Raw genomic sequence first — 21,363 nt, forward strand, 5'->3', positions numbered from 1 at the left:
GGGCCGGGTACTGCTGGCCATTGATGTTCTTTAGCATTTTTAAAGATATACAAAAATGTGACAGCTGCCAGATACATGCCCCGGTAGGGAGGAAACCAAAGTCAGCATTAATCCTAGTAAGTTCCTCATGGCCATTCCAGAAGTGGGGTATAGACATCGTGGGACCCTTTTCGGAGGGAACAGGATGGGCCAAATTTTTGGTGGTAGCAATCAACTATTTCACAAAATGGGTGGAGGCCAAGCCGCTTCGGACTATCACAGGTGAACAGGTCAAGAGGTTTGTATGGGAAAACATTGTTTGCAGATTTGGGCTACCATACGCCATAGTAAGTGACAATGGAAAGCAGTTTGCCAACAACCCGTTCAGGGAATGGTGCCAGCAATTAAAAATCAAGCAAATGTTCACGTCAGTAGCCCATCCCCAGTCTAATGGCCAAGTGGAAAGAGCAAATCGAAGTATGGTAGAGGGGATCAAAGCAAGGATGGGGAGAGAAAAGGGATCGTGGGTGGAAGAATTGTCTCACGTCTTATGGGCACACATAACAATGCCTAAAACGAGTAACGGAGAAACACCTTTCAGCCTAACGTATGGAACAGAAGCTATGATCCTGCGGAGATCGGGGCGCCAACCAGGTGAACTCTGCAGGGGGGGAGAGTTTAGGAAGATTTGAGGTTGAACCTAAATCTGGCGGAAGAAAAGAGGGAGGAGGCAGCGAGACGGGAGGTGGAATACAAAAAAAAGATGGAGAGATACTACAATGCAAGGGTTAGGGAGGTCAGGTTCAAAAAAGGGGACTGGGTGTTAAGAGAAAATGAGGCGAGTAGAAAAGAAGATCAGGGGAAATTAGGGCCTAAATGGGAGGGGCCCTATCAAGTTATCTGGGCTGGAGACAATGAGGCCTACAGATTGGCAGAATTAACAGGAAAGGAGATTCCTAGAACCTGGAACTCCATGCAACTCTAAAAGTACTACGCCTGAGGGCACTAACAAAAGGGCTAAGGATCAAACAAAACAAGTGACCTCTCCGTGAGGAATAAACAAGAAAGTCAAATTGTAAATTTTTGTAACCATGATGTAAACATGATCCTGATGAAAGAAAGTACTTTATTAAGTAAATTATGAGTCCGTCTCATCAAAAGGTAATAAGAATGGCACGAGTCCGTCTCGTAGATACTCATACATTACCCCCCAAAGGGGAAGACCTCGCCGTTAGGCTAAACGGTTAACCAATAAGCAAGCATAAATATTTAAAAGCCAAGTCATACATCAAACATTGGCATATGCATTCAAGTACAATCTAAGACAAAGTTCAAATTTATCCACAAAGGGGCAGATAACAACACCATTGTCTAACAACATGAAAACCAACACAAAGTTACTTGTCCAAAACAAATCACATACTACGGCAAGGGGGACGGAGGATCAACAACGGAAGCAAGTGCCCGAATGTCTGTAACAGAGATTCTGGGATCCGAAGAAACTTGGGCAATGATAGGAGGAACGTGAGTTGTAAGAGCCACAAATGCTTCTTGAGCTTCAGCCTCCACGGTAGGGGAAAATGAAGGAGCCTCTTGAATAGGAATCCCATGAGAAGAATGCTCATAACCAGCCCGGAGCCCATGTTGAAAACCAGAAGCAAACACAATGCGGTTAAGATTGTCCCGGACTTCCAAAGTCTCCCTGCAGCATAAAGCTCGATCGTATACCTGCTTAAAACCCATAGACACAAGCCATTTCCGATCATCCTCATGCTTCGACACCGCTCCCTGCAATCGGAAACACTCACTCCTCAACCATTCAATCTCTTTTGACAAGTCGGAAACCTTCTGCTCCTCTTGATGTTTGGCCGCCCCCAATTGCTCCAACGCAGACTTATGGTCAGAACGCTCACGATCAAGTAAATTCTCCAATTCATGAATTTTCATAAGTGGGGGGCTCTCTTCAAGCTTCAAGAAAGACACGAGGCAAATATGTAAAAAAAAAGAAGAGAGAACAATAATAACAACAACAAAAGGGAGAAACTAACCTTAGAAATTTTAGCCTGAGCATCAACATGGGAAGACCGAACAACGTCAAGATCAGCAACCTTTACATGAGCAAGCTGAAGATTGGCAGTCAAATCAGCTTCTTGTTTCTTTGAGGATTCCAACGCAGATTTCAAACCAGGAACCTCCAAACTCAGCTTTTCAGCCACATTAATCCTTTTCCGCATCTCCCCAACCCGTCGACCATAACCCTCAACAGACTTCTTCAAGCTTGCAACCTCCTCTTGACTATTGTGATACACAACATTAACATCCACAAACCCCTGACGAAGAGAGGAACCCAGCACCAAGGTACGATACAGGTACGTACCAAACTCCCCAACCAGGACGTCCGGAAACATAGTTTGAACGTGAGCATAGTCAATGGGGGGAATAACGCATGTCAAGAACTCATGAGCAAGTTGGGATGTGTTAACAGAAGAGTCTGTAGTCAAAGACCATTTTGGGACAAACAAGTCCACGGGAGGGGGATTACCTGAGGAGGGATTCGGAGTAACTTCAGGTGTAATAGGGGTTTTACCTTTGGGGTTAGCCTCAGTGACAGGAGGATCTTTGTCCTTCAAGATGGGAGCAGCGACGGGATCAGAAACCCTGAAGGAAAAGTCATCGTCAACATCAACAATTTCAGGAGTAGATGAAGAGCCCTGGCCAGCGGAACCTAAGTAAGTACGTTTGGAGTTGCGAAGACGACTCTTCAGGGACGAGTCAAACAATTCAGAAGCAACGTTCTTGCGTTTCAAATAGTCCGGAACAGCCACAGATAAGAAGCCAGGAGCTTCTGAGTCAGAGGAAACATCACCAGTACGGATGACTGGCAGCAGAAACGGGAAGAGTAATGAATTCGGCACCTTTCACATTTCCTTTTTTAAGAATCTCCATCAAATCCATCTCTGCAAAACAACAACAAATGAAAGTCAAAGAAAAAGTAAGGATAAAATGTTTGCGGATGACAGAAGCAAGGGGTCACCAACCTCGGTCCCCGTCAAACATAGCAGGACGTGTCAACGGGTCCGGCCAAATGTTACTAAGTCCAGTCATGTACAAAATGGGCTCAGGGTAGGTGGCAGCTTCAGTGGGATTTTTAATCAACAACTTATAAAGAAAGTCATGGACAGTGGGGAAACCAGGGGCAGGGTCATCAATGTGAGAGCCAACATGACGGCGGCGAGTGAGATTGGGAGCAAAAGAGGAAGACACAAAGAAAAAATCATTCTTCCACTCCCGGGGATAAAACCCAGAGGAGATGTAAGATGTATAGGGAGGGTGTTTACTACTTGCCTGCCGTTCAAAGGTAAACCAATCACCGTCAGCCTTCAAGCGGTAAAAATGACGGAACAAGGTAACAGAGGCATCTCCACCAAAGGCACGACAGGCAACTTCAAAATGAGTCACTCAAAGAAACCCTAGGGGTGGACTTGAGAAAAGCACAACCAATGGTATTTCAATAAGGCCAACTCAATTCGGTTAAGGGGTAACGAATGTTGGCAAACTCAAGGTTTTTTGCATATAAAGCGATAAACCCAGGGCGGCTGCAAGCCGTTTCGTCTGGCCCTGGAAGGGTAGGAAACAACGACAACGGGATGTGATAAGTTGAACACAGGGAGGCCATTCTGACGGAGGACATGGCCGAGGTAATGGTTGATCGACCATCACGACTCGTAATGAAGCAAAGAAAAGAGAAGACAGACCTAGGCAAGGAAGTAGAAGTCGCCGGAACGGTTGGAGGAGAAGGGTGAAAAAGAGAGGTACAATAATGATGAAGTGACAAAAGGGAGGCGGTTAATTATGTACATTGGGAAAGTAAACCGTCAAAATTCAAAAAGAAAAGAGACTGGGCCGGGTCCGGTAAATGGGCCTAACAGATAAGCACGTAAATGGGCCAACAAGGAAAAAGCCCAAGACCAAAACGGCAAACGAGAAAGCAAGAATGACAAGATGAGTCTATTGTCCTCGTCATAAATAACGAGAACAATAGACTGGGGGGACTTAAAGAGCCTACCCATGAGACGGGCTCATGGACAGGCCTCCAGCCCAATAATCCAAGCAAGGCCTAACAAAGGTAGGCCCAATAATGAAAGAAGTTCTAGAAGATGGCTTGGAGGGAAGATGGTTTGCGGGGGAAACTCATGCAACAACTCCGATCCAGTTGGTGGCCCGAGGCACGCATGTCCCAGGATAAGGGGCAATAACCAGGGGATAAAGATCTACGAAGATAGCAAGGCCCGCAGGAAACAAGATTGGACCAAAGGACTCGGCCGAATGAAATAGACCATAGGATCATTCACATACATGTTTGTGTCTATAAATAAGGAAAGATAACACTTGTATTGATTCATACACAATACACCATACATACTTCACACCACACACTTTACATCGATCCCATTCTTGTAATCGTTAGGAACCTTATCCGGTCCGCCGGAATATGATCCAACAATCCAAAAGGGTGAAACACTTGGATTATGTTACATGGAGAAGTGGAAAGTGAAAAAGAAAGGTTCTCACATGTGTTGGTCTAACCATAAGATGCTAAGATTGAAGAAAAAAGATCACACATAAAGTTCACATTGCAAAACCCAATGTGAAGTGGACCAGGCGTCCACGGTCGATTAGAGCGACCGTGGAAGCGATCGTTAGGATCCCAGTCACTTTAGCCATGTTCTCAAACACTTGGCTATAAATAGAAGGCTTATTCAAACAAAGTCTTTACCCCTTTGTTCTACAACATGTACACACACTTCAAGGCTAATCTCTTTCATTATTCAAGTCTAATCAAGTTTCAATTATATAGTGAGGAGATTAAAAGTGTAGAGCAAAAAGAAGAGCTTTTTCGAAGCTAGAATCCAACCAACATACTTGTAATTTGAGGGGTCAACACTAGGGGCTGTTCTAGTGTTTTGACAAGTGATGATTCATCATTCAATTGACGAATTGAGAGGGGAACACACTATCTTGACATAGTGTTGTTTTGTATTGGGTTGTGATCTCTATCTTGATATAGAGTTAAGTAGTTGTTGGGTGAACGCTCACTATCTTGATATAGTGAGATTAGAAGAAATTGCAAGGCTAAGTATTTGGTGTGCTTGCTGAAAAAGGTGATTACCTCCTTTAAAGAGTGAGACGTTTGTATTAGTGATCCCTACCATTTTAGGGAGACGATTAGTGAAGAAAACTCTCGATCGGGGAGAGGATATAGAGTGAATTAGTTAATATTCATTTGAACCTCTACAAATCCGGTTGTGTCATCTCTAACCCTTAACTATTTACTTATTTTTATTTATTTTATAAGTTGTTAAAGAGTTTAACAAAGTCATTAGCTCGTTAGAATCGGATTAAAAGGTAAACTAACTCTTCACCCCCCTCTAGTCTTCTACGATCCTCTGTGGAAGATCCTTGAGGACATCAAAGTTAATTTGTTTATGTGGATTAAGAAAAGATCAAATTGGCCAATGAATGACTAAGGGACTTAGTTTTGTAAATCATTGAGATTGCGCTTTTCATAGTTAGATTTAGGTATGAGCAAAAATCGGTACTGTACCAGTTCGGTACAGGTACCAATCGGGTCGGTACCGAATCGGTACCAAGGTTTTGAGTTTTCGTGATCTGTACCGATACGGCATGGTACCGGTATTTCCCGAATTTTACCTTAAATACCGGTACCGTACCGGTACCAAAAATTTGCGATTTTCGGGATCGGGATTTTCGGTACCGGTACGGTACCGAGTTCATCCCTAGTTAGATTCTTCAATCTATACTGGATTTTTGTTTGGAGTTGGTTTAATTTCTTGTTTTCCTTAATGTTTTATTTATTTGGTTCTTTATATGTCCAACTTCTCACTAGGTGCATTTTGTTCTTTTTAAAATATACTGGCCTGTTAGAAAATAAATAAATTCATAAATAAAGAAGAACAAAGCTAGCGGGAAGATATACCGATAAAAGAATCAAACAAAACAAAATTATTTACTAGTGAACCACATAACAAGAACGAAGACCAACTAACATTTTTAAAATGACACCACGGGTTACAACACCATTAAAACCTTATAATATTTTGAAATTTCGATTCTTTATCTTATTTGAAGTCTTGATCTTTTCAATTGATTTAGAGTGACATCAAACTTTGTTAAACATCAGTGTATTTCTTGCTTTCCATATGATGAACTATAGATATGCACGTAGGATGGCATAATTAGGTTTCCCTCTATATTACAACCATTTGTATAATTCCTTGATCACTTGAGAAACTTCAATCGCACCGTATTTGGTACATGATTAATATTTTTGTTCTAAGGGAGAACAACTTGCAAACTATAGATTGCATATTAATCCCTCTAAAAACAAAATTAGTAGATAATACAATTCTAGTTCGAAGCAATCTTTACGTAAAAACAACTTACTTTGAACAAACAAGGTTATTTCATTTAAAAAATTCCTTACCGCACTCAAATAAGTCGTACCTGGCTGTGTGAAACTACTCATTAACTGAGGTGGTTAACATGTTAACATCTTATAAACTTTGAAGTAAAATCTACGTGAACAACATACTTTAAACAAAAACCAGTAAATCTACAGAAGCTCTTTATCACACTTAACGGAGTCATACCCAATAGCATGAGATTTCCCATCCACTCGATGTGGTTAATATGTTATGCTGGCATCTTATTAACTTTAAAAAAATCTTATCCGAAAAAGTGGAGAAAAAATTAAGGGAAAATTTTCAAAGTAGCCTACTTTGACCCAAAGTTTCCAAAAATAGCTCATGTTTTACAAAAATTCCCAAAATTGCCTAAAAATATCATCGGGTCCGACGGAAACAAAAGCTGATCCGATGAAATTTGTGGGCCTTTAAAATCGCGCCAAGTGTCAACGCAATAATGGATCCGAGGAAATTTCTTAAAGAACCATTTGATCTGACAGAATTTTAATGGGTCCGACGAAATTTTTCTTCCTCTACCTCTCAAACCCTAAACCTCTACAACCAACCTCTATCTCCATCTTTTTTATTTCTCCACCAAATCAAGCAAATCCATTGTGTAAATTGCTTATTTTTTTCAAGGAGAACACAACCATAGTGTTCAAATTCTCTCTATAACTCAAAATCAAAACCCCTCAAATTGAAAATCTAGAGTTCGACGAACAAATTAAACAGTTGGATCAGACAGAAGCATGAACTGAGCTGTCGGATTCGACTGTTTATTATTAAGTCGGCCTGCTTCATTAATTCGTCGGACAAAACGGTAAACCATCGGATTTGACGGAACAGTATGCTTCGTGGCGCGTCCTGATATGATCGTTAATTCGTCGAATCAGGGACGGTTTCCGTCGAATCCGATGAGATATTTAGGCTAGTTTGAGGATTTTGGTTGGTTTTGGACTATTTCTGATAATTCTTGATCAAATTAGACTAGTTTAGAAAATTTCCCAAAAATTAAATAACTTGGTTGAACCTATCAGGCTATCACTTGACACATGGTCAAAGCAAGAGTGAACTTGTGATGGTATTTAATATTTATCTAGAATTATGACCCGTGCGCTGCAACGGAAACTCTATTTTTTGCCTTGATGATTTGATATCTACGTTGCTTCATTCTAATGTTGGATCGTTTTGAGGTTGTTTCTTTCTTCGATGGACGAAGTATTGCCAATTTTTTTTAATAAGAAATGGAAAAGTAAAGCATGTCCGCCTTAGGACTGGTTAACTTTGATTATAGGTGAGAATTCTGATCCATTATGACACGCCATACAATCTGTTGGAGCCATCGAATTCCGAGATAAGCAAACGAGTCAGTTTTGATCTATGAACTTTAGCAATTTCATATCCTACACGTTAAACGCATGCTACCAGCAATGAATTTATATACAAAACAAATAAACTATTTACTTTTGAAGCTTCGTACTATAATTTCTACAGCAAACAAAACGAAATAGCTAATGAATAAATCAAAAATAAACAAGAAAATGCATATACCCGTGGAATAAAATATAAATGTAAAAACATGAAAGCTTAAATGCTTCGAGAAACTACTACTCTTCCCCTACTTTCTTTTTCATAGTTTGTTTTCTATGCAGGTATGTTTTGTTGCATTAAAGGTTGTACATTATGTTTGAGTAATTGTATTGACTTTTTGGTTTTTAATATATATATATATAGGTTTATTTCAGAATTGTTTCTTATTGCGAGAAGTGCGATAAGTGATTCTAACCAATCACATGATTTCTTTTTAATTTATGATTATTTAAATACAAGGGTATACTAGTAAAATATAAAGTGTTTTATTTTGTAACTCATACTCATTAGTGGTTTAGTTAATGATAAGTTACTAACTAATGGTAGTTACAAATTATTATTATTATTATTATTATTACATAGAAATCAACACAGGTGTGCGTGCGTATTTGATCAAATAAAAGGCTGATTTATATTATAATAATAATAATATGAAGGCAACGACTTGATTAATATATTTACATAATTCATACCTTACATTTTTAGGTGTAATAATCTATAACACATACAATTTTTAAGTTTTTGTGAATATTGTATTCACATACACTTTATTTTGAAAAAAATAAAATAAAAAGGAAAGGAAAAAAAAAAGAAAGAAAACCTTGTTATTATTATGCATTTGATCTAAAATCATTTCATTCTGAAACATGGTTAATTATTATTATTTTTCTATTTGATCTCAATGTGAAGTTTTTTTTCCCTCAATTTTAATCAACTAATGTAGTGTAGGTGTTATGTAATGTAGATATAGCTACGTAATGTAGTGTAAGCATATTTTCGAATGTTGTGTATCTGTTGTAACACTCCGGCTTTAAGCGGAATACGCCCGGGTGCAACGTACAGATCACTCATAAGCTCGTAACACTATTAATAGTGACAATATATTTATTTTATTCCATAATTTCGCAAGTACACAAATAGTTTGATAATGAAACAAACAACATTACATCTAAATGAAACAAATAATATTCACTGAAATAATCCTAAGTTATAACTAGTTTTCTTGTCCTGGCATTTCATCGTATCAACATGCAGCAAATTTAAAATAATATATTTTGTCAACAACACATGTTGGTGAGTTTTCATAAGTTTTTGCGTATATAAATATATATAAATGCGCGATTCAATGATCGTCATGCAATAAATATTCAAACATAATGCAAATGAAATCAAATAGTGTCGTCCTCCCGTTCATTTAACCGAAGCCGTAGAAGTCGGGGAAATGAGAACCACCTTACGTAAATAACCGAAGTCGTAATGTTAGACGGCGCAGGTACGTCCCGTCGGACCCTCCCACTATGTGTATGCGTTTGCGTAACTTCTACCATAAAAACAGTAAACACGTTGCACAAACTTCACGTATAATCATAAATAACATGCAAGAATAATATTAACATGTACGATAAATGTGAATCGGTTTGTAAACAAGCGCATAACTAACGAAATAAAAACTTCTGACATGCTACACCCCAAAAATATTAAAAGTATTAAAAAGGGGTTATAAAAAACTCACATGTTAAACAAGCAAGAAAGAGTAAATAAGCGAAGATGTCTTTAAGCGAGTGAGCCGACAGGGTTCGGTTCAATAAGCGACCCTAGATAAATATATAACTATGATCAAAATAAGGCTGAGGAAAGATAAGAAATAGATGGCCGGCATGTTCGGTTTATAATTTTTAAAAGAAAAGTTTGTTAAAAAAATATTTTTGTTCTATATTTATAAGTTAAATGAAATAGGTTAGTTATTTGACTTTTAATCAATTTATTTTAGTTATAGGAAAAAAAAATAAAGGTTATAATAATTATTAGTTAATTGTAATGATTTCGGTTCGTTTCAAAGCAGAATATTATTCAATAAAACGTGTTTAACGAATGGTTCATGTTTTTGGTCGGACATGAACTCGGTTTGATTCGGGTTTGTGTCTAACATGCTTGAAATGATAAAGATAACATGTTGGAAAATCTTAGTCATGTTTATTAATTTTGCCAAAGTTAGTTTTCAAAATAAAACTTTTTTTAACCGAACATTAACGTGCCGAAGAGCAATAGTGAAAACACAACCACGGTTTTTAATTTATAGTGACAACATGATGATAATCACATGATATGTTGTATAGAAATAAGACAATAATTACCCAAGGATGGAATATCCAAGAAGAAAGAAGAACTTGAAACTTAGATTTTAGCACCATTTGAAAAGCAAACACACAATTGAAAGCATAAAGTGTTGTGGTAAATGATTTGTAGAAGTATGAGAGCCTTTATATAGGCTTCAAATCGTTAATAACAAGGTTGAAGTGATTAATTGCATAAGCTAGTCATAAGGCTAGTCTTAAGCAATATTAATCACCAAATTAATGAGTTTTGACCCAATTTGGTGAAGGAGGAATCTAACTATCAATAAAAAAAAATAGTATAGGTTTATCAAAGACTTGCAAAAACAAGTCAAAGCATGGGAATTTAGAAAGGATAAGAAGAAGGCGGTTGACCTGTTTTGAAGAACACCAATATTTATAAACAATTAAATAACACATTCAAATACTCAATAAATGCGGAGATTTTATTAATAATCCGAAAAGTATTAAAACTTTAAAATGATTCGGGTTTTGCGGGTTTTTAAAAATGACGAATGTCACATATGTGTAGTTATAACTAATGTAGTGTAGGTACACTTTCAAATGTTGTGTAGTTATAACTAATGTTACGTAGACATATCCAATGTAATGTAAGCTAAACTAATATAGTGTATGTACACTTTCAAATATTGTGTAGACATAACAAATATAGTGTAAGCACACTTTCAAATGTTGTATAACAATTATAATGTACACGATTATTAAATTACACGTCCCTACACAACCAGCACATCCTTACACAACCATACTTATGCCCAACCAACATGCTTGAAGAACGATTAAATGAAAAATACTACACAACCAGCATATATCTATATAACTTTTTAGCGGCCTACGCAATGTTTTTTTTCTTTTAATCAATTAATGTAGTGTAGGATTATCTTAGTAACGTAGCTACATAATGTTGTGTAAGGATACTTTCAAATGTTGTCTAGTCATAACTAATGTAGGGCATACATATCTAATTTAGTGTAGGAACATTTTCAAATGTTGTGTAGTTATAACTAATGTAGTGTAGACATATCTAATATAGTGTAGGCAAAACTAAAGTAGTGTAGACACACTTTCAAATATTGTATAGTCATAAATAATGTAGTTTAGACATATTTAATGTTGTGTAGACAAAACTAATGTAGTGTAAACACGCTATCAAATATTGTCTAGTCATAACTAAAACTAATATTGTGTAGGAATCAGTTTGCTTATACAATACAGTATAGGCAAAACAAATGAAATGTGGACTTAAACTAAATATATTGTATATAACAACTATATGAAAAATAATTAAATCTATAATATACATAATTTTAATGAAAAAAAAATAAAATCATATTAACAATCTAAAAAGCATTGATTAGTCATTTAAAGTAACCGCTGAACACATTAAATTCTGATTTAATGAGACCTGCATCACAAGTGATATATTTATCCTTTTTAATTAAATATATGTTTTTAGTTACAAATTTGCCATTTTCATCATAGACAATTGATTAAAATCAACCAAGGGTTCTGATTCATTTATTATGTTTCATTCGTATCCCTCCTGTGTATATATATAATGATTTAATTCTACACACAAAGCAGTCGGACGGTTAATTGGGGGCTTATTATATATACATATTCTTACCTGTCGATCTAGAAAATGGCAGCTGGTAGTAGCAGGAGGATATCAGCTGCATCAGCTAGGTCACACACCAGGAAACCTAAATCTACTTCTTCCACTGCTCTTCCCAAAGGTCTGTCAATATGAATCCTTTCTTTCTTCTTCACTCTATTTATTCCATTACAACTTTCTAATCTAATTAACTTGTGTTTTGTAAGTAATTGAGCTTAGTTTTAAGTTTGAATTCGAACCGATCCAGATTCGATTCTAGTTATTTATTACTTTATTATTGGTAGATGTGTTATTGGAGCTTATAATTAAAACGGTTAGGTAATAAATAATTATAAATCGCGTGAGATGTGTATTTCGAACTAGTTTATAATCAAAATAACTTGTGCTTTGATTTCAATTTGAAGGAATTGAGCTCACTTTTATTCTAATTATCATTAGAGACGTGATGTGATTGTATCTATAAATCGAAACATTTAGGTGTTTTCAAAGTCATTAGATTCGCGTTAAGAATCCATTCAATTTATGAAGAAACCAGGATCTCGACAATATGAACACTTTCATGGTTGATTTAAACATATGTCAAGTACTATTTAAAGTTTGTTAGTTGTGCATCTATTATTCTAATAAAAGTAAATAACCAAGGACACATGTCACTTGTAGCTTTATTTCTAGCCTAAATTTCCCGCTCAAACATATTTATGTCAGTGTAATCAAAACATATCAATTCATCCTATAATCAAATAACTAATTACCTAAACTATAGGGGATTAAAAATATGCAGGTATATATCTATAATATGTATAAACGAAAACCCTAAAATCTTATGTGTCGCAATGTGGTCGCTCCCCCCTTTTATGGAAGCCACCAGATTGCTTAATTTTTAAATGGAGGCCTCTCATTTATTTAACCCAAATTCATGGGTATGGGTCTTATCAAAACCAGATAGCTCTTAAACAGGTTATAACATCTCATTAAATTAAAAATTCATCTTGCCAATTATTTGATATGAAAATCCTATAAAATAGGGATATTCTAAAATTTAATACCCAATTAAAAAAGAAAAAGATATTATTTATAATTAATAAACAATTTTATAGTAAAAAAATAAGCTGGTCATGGGTCACCAAATCCAGATAGCTTTTAAACGGGTTATAACATATCATTTATTTATGAAGCATTTTCATCATCAAACCCTAAGTATATTATTAACTTTCTTACAATAAAGAAAATTAAAATCCAAAAAATAAATATTAAAAAAAATGTAAAACAACCATTCTCTCAAGCCATCATATTGCTTTATTTGTAAATGAAGGCTTCTCACGCATTTAACCCGAATTCACGGGTAAAGGTCTCACCAAACCCAGATGGCTCTTAAACGGGTTATAACATCTCATTATATTAAAAATTAATCTAATCAAATATTTGATATGAAAATCCTATAAAATAGGGATATACTAAAAATTAATATCCTATTTTATTTAAAAAAATATATATTATTTATAATTAAGAAACAATTTTATAATAAAGAAAATAAAGGGGTAATGGGTATCACCAAACCCAGATAATTTTTAAACCGGATAATAACATATCATTTATTTGTGAAACCATTTCATCATCAAACCTTAAGTTTATTAATTATTAACTTTCTTACAATAAATAAAATTAAAATCCAAATATACATATATAAATATTAAAAACGAATAATGTAAAACAGCCCCCGTAATACGGGGGATAAAATTTAGTGTTAATATAATTAACATATTTATATCTTTATGAAATCATATCTATCTTCTTTTATTAAATAAATTTATATACACTTTTGAGTGTAGGAGATGAATGTGGTAAAATTAAATGAACGATATTTATAGGTCTAAGATGATAAAGACAAGAAGAAATTATGAATGAATAACAGTTTCGTTCTCACATATTCATTCAACCTCCATGGATCCATGGAGCTTTCATCAATTTCTTTTGAAATTGTAATACAAAAGTGTGCTTTGTTTATGCTAATCTTATATATGATCTTTTTTTTTGTGTCATTCATAATGAAACATCTTATCATCTTTTGTTAGAATTCGTTATTCCATTAAAAAATATAATTATAACTTATAAAATCACTAGGTGCATCTTTTGCGTGATTATGAAGAAATTGTGTGAGAATAGAACACGCATTCGTATGAATATTCCATTAGAAAACATAATTTGAACTTATAAAACCATTTAATTTGATAATTTATAGGTTTGTTTTTAAAATTTAATCATTTAATTTTGTATCTTAATTGTATCTCTTTTAAGCATCCTGCGCATCACACGGGTTCTAAAGCTAGTATTATAATATACTACTTGGCTCTCTAATTAGTGAATTCTCGTTATCTGTATCATGAAGAGGAAATTGGATATGGGAGGAAACTGTCTCTGATTGCAGTTTGACTGACCAGACCAGGCAGTTTAGAACATAGGATTTTGGTTACAACTTGTTGATCATAAACAATTTTATCTTCTTTTTTTTTTTTTTTTTTTTTTTGACTTGTTAGTTTATTATGGTACAATTCGGCATCTTAGAGATGACATTGTTGACCCAAATAAGTCATTTGGCCTTTTTGGTCAATGATGTTATCTCTAAGATGCCGAATTGATCAAGATATTGTATGTTAAACAATGGCAGTGAAAACTTAAACACTCAACAGGGTATTGTAAGTGGCAGGGTATAACCGCTGATGCTACTCTATAAGCTTTGGTAGTCCAAGTAAATTTTTTTATGTCTGCTTGTTTGTTAAATTGAAATCCGAGAAACTTTTGGCTTATAACCTGAACTATGTGAACTCATATTCCACTTTCAAGTTTCAACCTTACATAACTAACTTGCTTTTAACACCATTTAGGTGATTATAAACTTCATCTGACTTCTTATTTCATTGGAAACTTGTAGGAATTTTCAAGAGTTTGTTGCTGGTTATCTTTACGGGCCTTCTTGCATGGGCTTATCAAGCAACACGCCCACCACCTCCAAAGATATGTGGATCTCCGGGTGGTCCGCCTATCACATCGCCCCGGATTAAGCTTCGTGATGGAAGGCATTTGTCATATTTAGAATACGGTGTTCCAAAAGACACAGCCAAGTATAAAATAATATATGTTCATGGTTTTGACAATTGCAAACATCACAATCTATTTGCTGCTGCAGCCTCTCCAGTATAGATCTTTCATTTTCCTCATGTTGTTTGTGTACATTGTTTCACTAAAATAGATTAGTTAAACAAACGTACACACTTTTCTGAGATAATTACACACTAAGGGGATGTTTTATACGGTATTGAGCAATCAAAGTCAGATAATTAGCTATGGGTGTGCATGGGTTGGTCTAGGTCGGTTTTAGTCTCAAACTGAATCAAAAACCGAAAATTCAATTTTTTAGGTTTTGAAAACTGGTCGGTTTTGATTTTACTGTTTTCATTCCCACAATGGATTTTGTTTGGTTTTAGTTTTCTAAGTTGTGTCATTTGGACTTGAAAAGTTTGGGCCGAAAAATAATGAATTTGGGCCTAAATGTATTGCTAATTATTGATCATTATACATTTAGACCTAAACTGACTTGGGATGAGAGGATTAGACATGATTTGGTAGATATGCACCTCTCTGAGGACATGGTTGAGGATAGAAATTCTTGGAGACGTAGGATTAAGGTCAAAGACCTCTAGCGCAATGCATAGTTTCTTGTTAGAAACATATTTTAGGGGTTTTTCTTTCCCTTTTTTGTTTTGTTTCGCTTTGATTATTTTTTGGTCATATTTTTCTCTTGATTTTAATTCAACCTAATGTAATATGTTTAACTGTTTAAGTATTCATCTATTTATTTGCAAGGTCTAAATGATATACTATTATAATATTTTATTTTTACATTATATTCTAGTATTTTAGTATTCGCCACTATTATCAATGTTTTCATGCATCTATTTAATACTAGACTACTATTATTAGCATTATTATAACATATTAATTGTTGATTTTTTTCTTTGCTATCTAGGGGTCTAGTGTTGCACTTTTGTGTTTCTTTTATATGGCTTCATACATATACTTTTAGAGCTGGGGGTCTCTTTGGAAGCAACCTCTCTATTCTTTGGATAGAGGTGCGGTTTGCCTACATCCCGCCCTCCCCAAACCCTGTTAATAGCTTTGCTATTGGTGGGATTTTTACCGGGTATGACTGTTGTTGTTGTTGTTATACATTTAGACCTAAAATTTTTGGACTACGCCATTGATTATTTTTATAAATTACTTAAAATTGGTTTCTTTTGATTTTTTTTTTGGTTCAGTTCGGTTCCAATCAGTTCGTTTTCTCAATTTTTGGTTCATAGCAAAACCGAAACCTTACCGAACTGAACCATTGGTTTTTTACTGGGTTCGTTTATTTCACTTTAGTTACGTCAGTTATTGCGGTTATGGTTCGGTCATTTCGGTCTTGTGCAAGCCCCTATAATTAGCTGTAGTAGAACAAGTACAGAAAATAGCTTTTAGAATATTTTCTGTTGTTTGAGTTTTTATAACTGGATAATTAGGTTTTGTTTAGAAACTAATATATAAAACTGATCAAATTTGCATTTTTGTGAAACTTGAAATTAAAGCCACTGAGGTTAAGTTGAAACAAGGGCTAGATAACTTACATTATATTTCTTAAGAAAACTGATTTTGTTGCAACCGATATGAAAACTTGAGCTTTACAGGCTCTTATTGAAGATTTAAAGGTGTACACTGTTTCATTTGACCGACCCGGTTATGGAGAGAGTGACCCGCATCCTACCCGGACTTTAAAGAGTTTAGCTTTGGATATAGAGGAGCTTGCTGATCAACTAGAACTCGGGTCTACATTTTATGTGGTTGGAATGTCTATGGGTGGAGAATTGGTTTGGCCTTGCATCAAGTACATCCCTCACAGGTATCGGTCAAATTAGCCTTTTAAGCATGCTTTTTTGAGGTGGCAAGACGAGCCAAAACGGGCTCATTTTAAAAGGGGTTTTATATTTCTGTTACTATGGATTGACCGTTGAACATTTTCTATTCCTTGTTAAAGTATATATGAATAAGTAGTGCTTCAGTTATGATTACAAAAGTAAATATTGCAATGTTTTTATAGATCTTAATATTTGAGTTGAAAATAACGCAAATTGACCCATTCGCTAGTGACTGGTAGGGGTGTAAACGAGTCAAACTAAGCTCGAGCTCGGCTTGTTTCAAGCTTTAGTTGTAGAGGCGTAGAGCTTTATTTGAGTTTTTTTTAAATAATTTATGTACACTCTTATTTATTTTATATGTATTTTTATAATTAAAAATACTATAATTTACATAATACATATATTTTTTAGTTAATTTTATATATTAATGGTATATATAAAAAAGTTTAATAAATAAAAATTATATAAATAAAAGGCTTGTTTAGGCTTGCAAGCTAGCTCGAGCTTGATAAGTGAAGCCCGGGCCCGAATATTGAATCGTTTGTTAAATAAGCTTATTGTTAGGATTGAGCTTAAATCGCGAGTACTTTTCAAGCTCGAGATCAGGTCATTTATCGTTTATTAATTAATTTATATTCATTTTTAACTTTTGTTATGTATATTTATTAGAGCATTCACATCCCCTCCACCGTATTTTACTCTATAATTTAACTAAAAGTCATACTTTTTCGAAATTTATCTCATTTTTAAAAACCCCTCATATCCCATTCCCTATTTTTATCTTTATCTTACTCATAAACCTTATTTTTATTATTATTATTATTATTATTATTATAAATTTGATGGATGATGAATAGTAGTTATCCATATTTTAAAAGTTACTATAGCAACTTAATATAATTTAGGGTTAGAGAAGTGAAATTGTGGAAGGGATGGAGTGTGTTTTTTGAATAATTTTTTATATAAAGATGGGAGAGTGTTTGATGAATGGGTTGTGAATGCTCAAAATTGTATATATGACAGAATATATACGATTCAGTTATTTTTATCATAGTTTTATATTTAATAATAATAACATTTATATAAATACATATTAAATATATTAGATAAAAATTATGTAAAAAATAGGCTCATTTAGGTTTGTGAGCCAGCTCGAGCTCAATAAATGGGTAGAAATTGCTACTCTACAACTTATCAGTAGCTATTTTTCCTTTTCATTTTAAGTAATTTGCATTAATTATGATAATGTTGTATTTTGTGATTTAAACAGATTAACAGGAGTAGCACTCTTTGCTCCAGTAGTTAATCACTGGTGGCCTAACTTCCCATCAAACATATCTAAGGAAGTATATTCCCAAATGTTCAAGCCGGACCAATGGAGCCTTCGTGTTGCTCACCACCTACCATGGTTGACCTATTGGTGGAACACTCAAAAATGGTTCCCGAGTTCCTCGGTTGCTGCTCGCAACCCTGCTATGTTTTCTCCCCCGGACATGGAACTTCTCCCAAAACTTATGGGTCTACTAAACGAAGAACACAAGGTATGTTATTGTCTTAAATGGCTCGTGTTTATTTTAGTTTTTCATATTGATACTCAAATTAGAAGTTTACAACAAACAATACAAATGCATATACAATATTTAGGTTTGAGTTATAAAACCCTATTATTATTTGTTATTTATTTAACTTTTGGCATACAATAGCCTTTTTTTTTGAATGGTATACAATAGCCAATTACTTTCAAGTTAAAATAACATTTTTAATATATAAAGAAAATTAAAAATAAAATATAATGGTCAACCCATGAATCCTCCAGTCAAGAAATAAAGTTTCATAAAGTTACAAAAGAGCATAGAATGCATCAGCAATTAACTCTAATTTAATTGTAAAAACTGAATCCAAGTTTAGTCGATTAGGTAATTAAGAAAATATAATAAATGAATCAAATACAAACCTTACCAGATTATTAAACGACCCAAACACAACCGGTTTAGCTAACCATGCTCACAGGTTGTTGGGCTGGACCCGAACACGAAACCAACCCGAAAGTCATGTCGGACCCACCCGAACAAGGACACGAGTTTTTGTAGGTTGACGCTAGTATGGCTCGTTTAACTCGAGATTTATAATTTATTTTAGTTATTAGTTTTGCATACTAATTATAAATTTACAACCAAATATACAAATATAAATACCGTTAATTACTTTTAATTTATAAAGCCTATTTCTCTTCTATCTTTTAATTTAGGTATAGTTAGAAAAAAACATTTTTTAATTTATAAAAATTAAGTGGTCAACCCGTGAACCCGATAGGTCGACTCAAACATGACCTGTTTAGCTAAAACATGTTAGTGGGTGGGTGTGTGGGCTGATGGACCCACCCAGAATTTTATATTTTATTTTAGGTAATTTTTTTTTGCAAACTAATACTCAAATTACAAATTTACGACCAAAACTACAAATCTATATAAATTAATTATGTGTAATGAAATTAACGTGCTAATTGTGAGAATCAAGTGGGGTAATTATATATACAAGTAGAGTAATTATGCAATTACAATATAGAGTAATTATGTAATTACTCTACTTGTATATATAATTACTCTACTTGATTCTCACAATTAGCACGTTAATTTCATTTGTATTTGATCCAAACCCATAATACCTTATTGTCATTTGTTTTTGTTTTTAAAATTTTTGCACAAAATGGCCAATTAGTTTCAAGTTGAAAAAAAAACATGTTATAAAAATAAACTGATTAACCCGTGAACTAGCCGGGCCGATCCTAACACGATTCGTTTAGCTAAACATATTCGTAGTCGTGTTAAGACACACAAATCCACCCGAATAGGACGCATGCTTGATAGGTTTACATGAGCATGGCATACTTAACCCAAAATTTTATAATTTATTTTAGTTGTATCTTTTTGCATACTGATACTCAAGTTTCAAATTGACAACCAAAAGTATAAATGTGTAAAAGATAAATGCATATAAATTATAAGACATTAGTTTTGAGTTTTGCTATAAAATTGCTAATTAGTTTAAGTTATAACATAAAACATAAATTTACTTTATAAAGATAAACATGTCAACGGTGAATCCGCTGGCATCTAGTTAATTAAAGACCATGTGTCATTAACATAATTGTCTTTTATTGTGTTAAAGACGCAACCAAGACAACAAGGAGAATACGAGTCTCTTCACCGTGACTTAATGATTGCATTCGGGAAGTGGGAGTTTGATCCAATGGATCTCGAAGACCCATTTCCAAGTAATGCAGGATCAGTTCATCTATTATCACAAGATGCTAACGGTCCGAGATCGGTTCATGTATGGCAAGGTGATGATGATCGGTTTACTCCCGTGATACTGCAACGCTATATCGCCCAACGTCTCCCGTGGGTCAAATACCATGAGCTCAAGAATGCAGGCCACCTCTATGCTTTTGCTGATGGGATGACTGACAATATCCTTAAAACACTTCTGAATGTGGAAGATTAGGTTTCACATCTTGATACATATTTTATGTTAGCTTTCTTATTCTTATCATGAAAACGGATACCCGAAATATTTGGGATGGATTTTAAGACGGATATATGGGTGTATTAATAGTTTTGAAAATTTTTGCTTGTTTCGGATGACTATGGTCCTGGGTGATACGTGTCTAATTAACCATGCCAAAATTGTAAATAGTAATATGACCTTAAAAAGTATAATAAATAGGATGCTGAAGTTGTAAAAACTTGATATTATCAAAATTATAGAGCTGTTAGAAATATGGAGAAGATTTGATATTTTAAGTTGATATTTTTACGGTGGGGTTAAGAATGGGTTCCGGGTAATGGGCATCTTAACGTGTAATTTTTAAGCAAGTAAGACCAGTATTTTTCTAATCACTGGTTAGTGATGTTTGAGAATTCTATGATTTTCTTGTAATTTCTTTTGATCAAGTAACATGAATAGATTCGTTCACCTTAATGTGTTATTTGTCTGCATCATTCTCACAGTTATTATATAAAAATATATTAGGTAGAACAGTTAAAACTTCTTTCATTCCTTAGGATATGAACATGTTTTTGTCAAAAATGTACCGACCTGAGCACCACAATGATAACACATGATAATACATGTTATAGACTGTCTGTTGTGGTGCACGGACAGGGGCGTGAGCCACGGTGGCGCGGCCACATCAGTATCGTACACCACAACAAAGTGGCGCGATGGGGCTTCCGCGAGCCTGCTGAAGGGGAGTTTTTCGGAAATTGTGTCCATTACATGCCGCTGCGTGAATTGGTAAAGAAGTGGAGAAAAGATGTGAGGAAGAAAAGAGATGAAGAAGCCGCAGTTTTTTTTAACATAATTTTTTGTGGGTTTTGTTAGGAAGGGTATTGGACTTTCGCGAATTTTACTTTTTTTTTCATTTTATATTTTTATACATTATGTTTTAATATAATTTCTAATGTTTGGGTTGTTATTTTATAAAACTAGTATAAAACTTGCGCTTTTTTTATATATAATATATAATTTATATAAGTTTTGGGTTTTTTTTATCTAGAAATGGTATATTTTTATTTTTTATTATACAAAATTAGTTTTTAGTTTATATC

General features: G+C 34.4%; 1 protein-coding gene across 1 annotated transcript; it reads left to right on the plus strand.

Annotated features, from left to right (window-relative positions):
• The first annotated feature begins 11,831 nt into the window (after positions 1–11,831).
• Positions 11,832–20,391, plus strand: LOC143592744 (uncharacterized). Its single transcript, XM_077072589.1, has 5 exons — positions 11,832–11,925; positions 14,734–14,996; positions 16,526–16,737; positions 18,024–18,294; positions 19,922–20,391. The coding sequence occupies exons 1-5, from the start codon at positions 11,832–11,834 to the stop codon at positions 20,255–20,257; spliced, it is 1,176 nt and encodes a 391-aa protein (XP_076928704.1). The 3' UTR covers positions 20,258–20,391.
• The last annotated feature ends 972 nt before the right edge of the window (positions 20,392–21,363 follow it).

The sequence above is a fragment of the Bidens hawaiensis genome, unplaced genomic scaffold, assembly GCF_021521415.1.
Source record: "Bidens hawaiensis isolate Kalapana, Puna unplaced genomic scaffold, B.hawaiensis_p1.1 tig00041171_1, whole genome shotgun sequence".
Lineage (NCBI taxonomy): Eukaryota > Viridiplantae > Streptophyta > Magnoliopsida > Asterales > Asteraceae > Bidens > Bidens hawaiensis.

What these genes read in the sequence shown, in the direction of transcription:
- LOC143592744 (XM_077072589.1), top strand. Translation starts at nt 11,832, where the DNA reads ATGGCAGCTGGTAGTAGCAGGAGGATATCAGCTGCATCAGCTAGGTCA. An exon ending in TTGCTGCTGCAGCCTCTCCA is followed by an intron (nt 14,997 to 16,525) that starts GTATAGATCTTT and finishes TGAGCTTTACAG; the next exon opens with GCTCTTATTGAAGATTTAAA. An exon ending in TACTAAACGAAGAACACAAG is followed by an intron (nt 18,295 to 19,921) that starts GTATGTTATTGT and finishes ATTGTGTTAAAG; the next exon opens with ACGCAACCAAGACAACAAGG.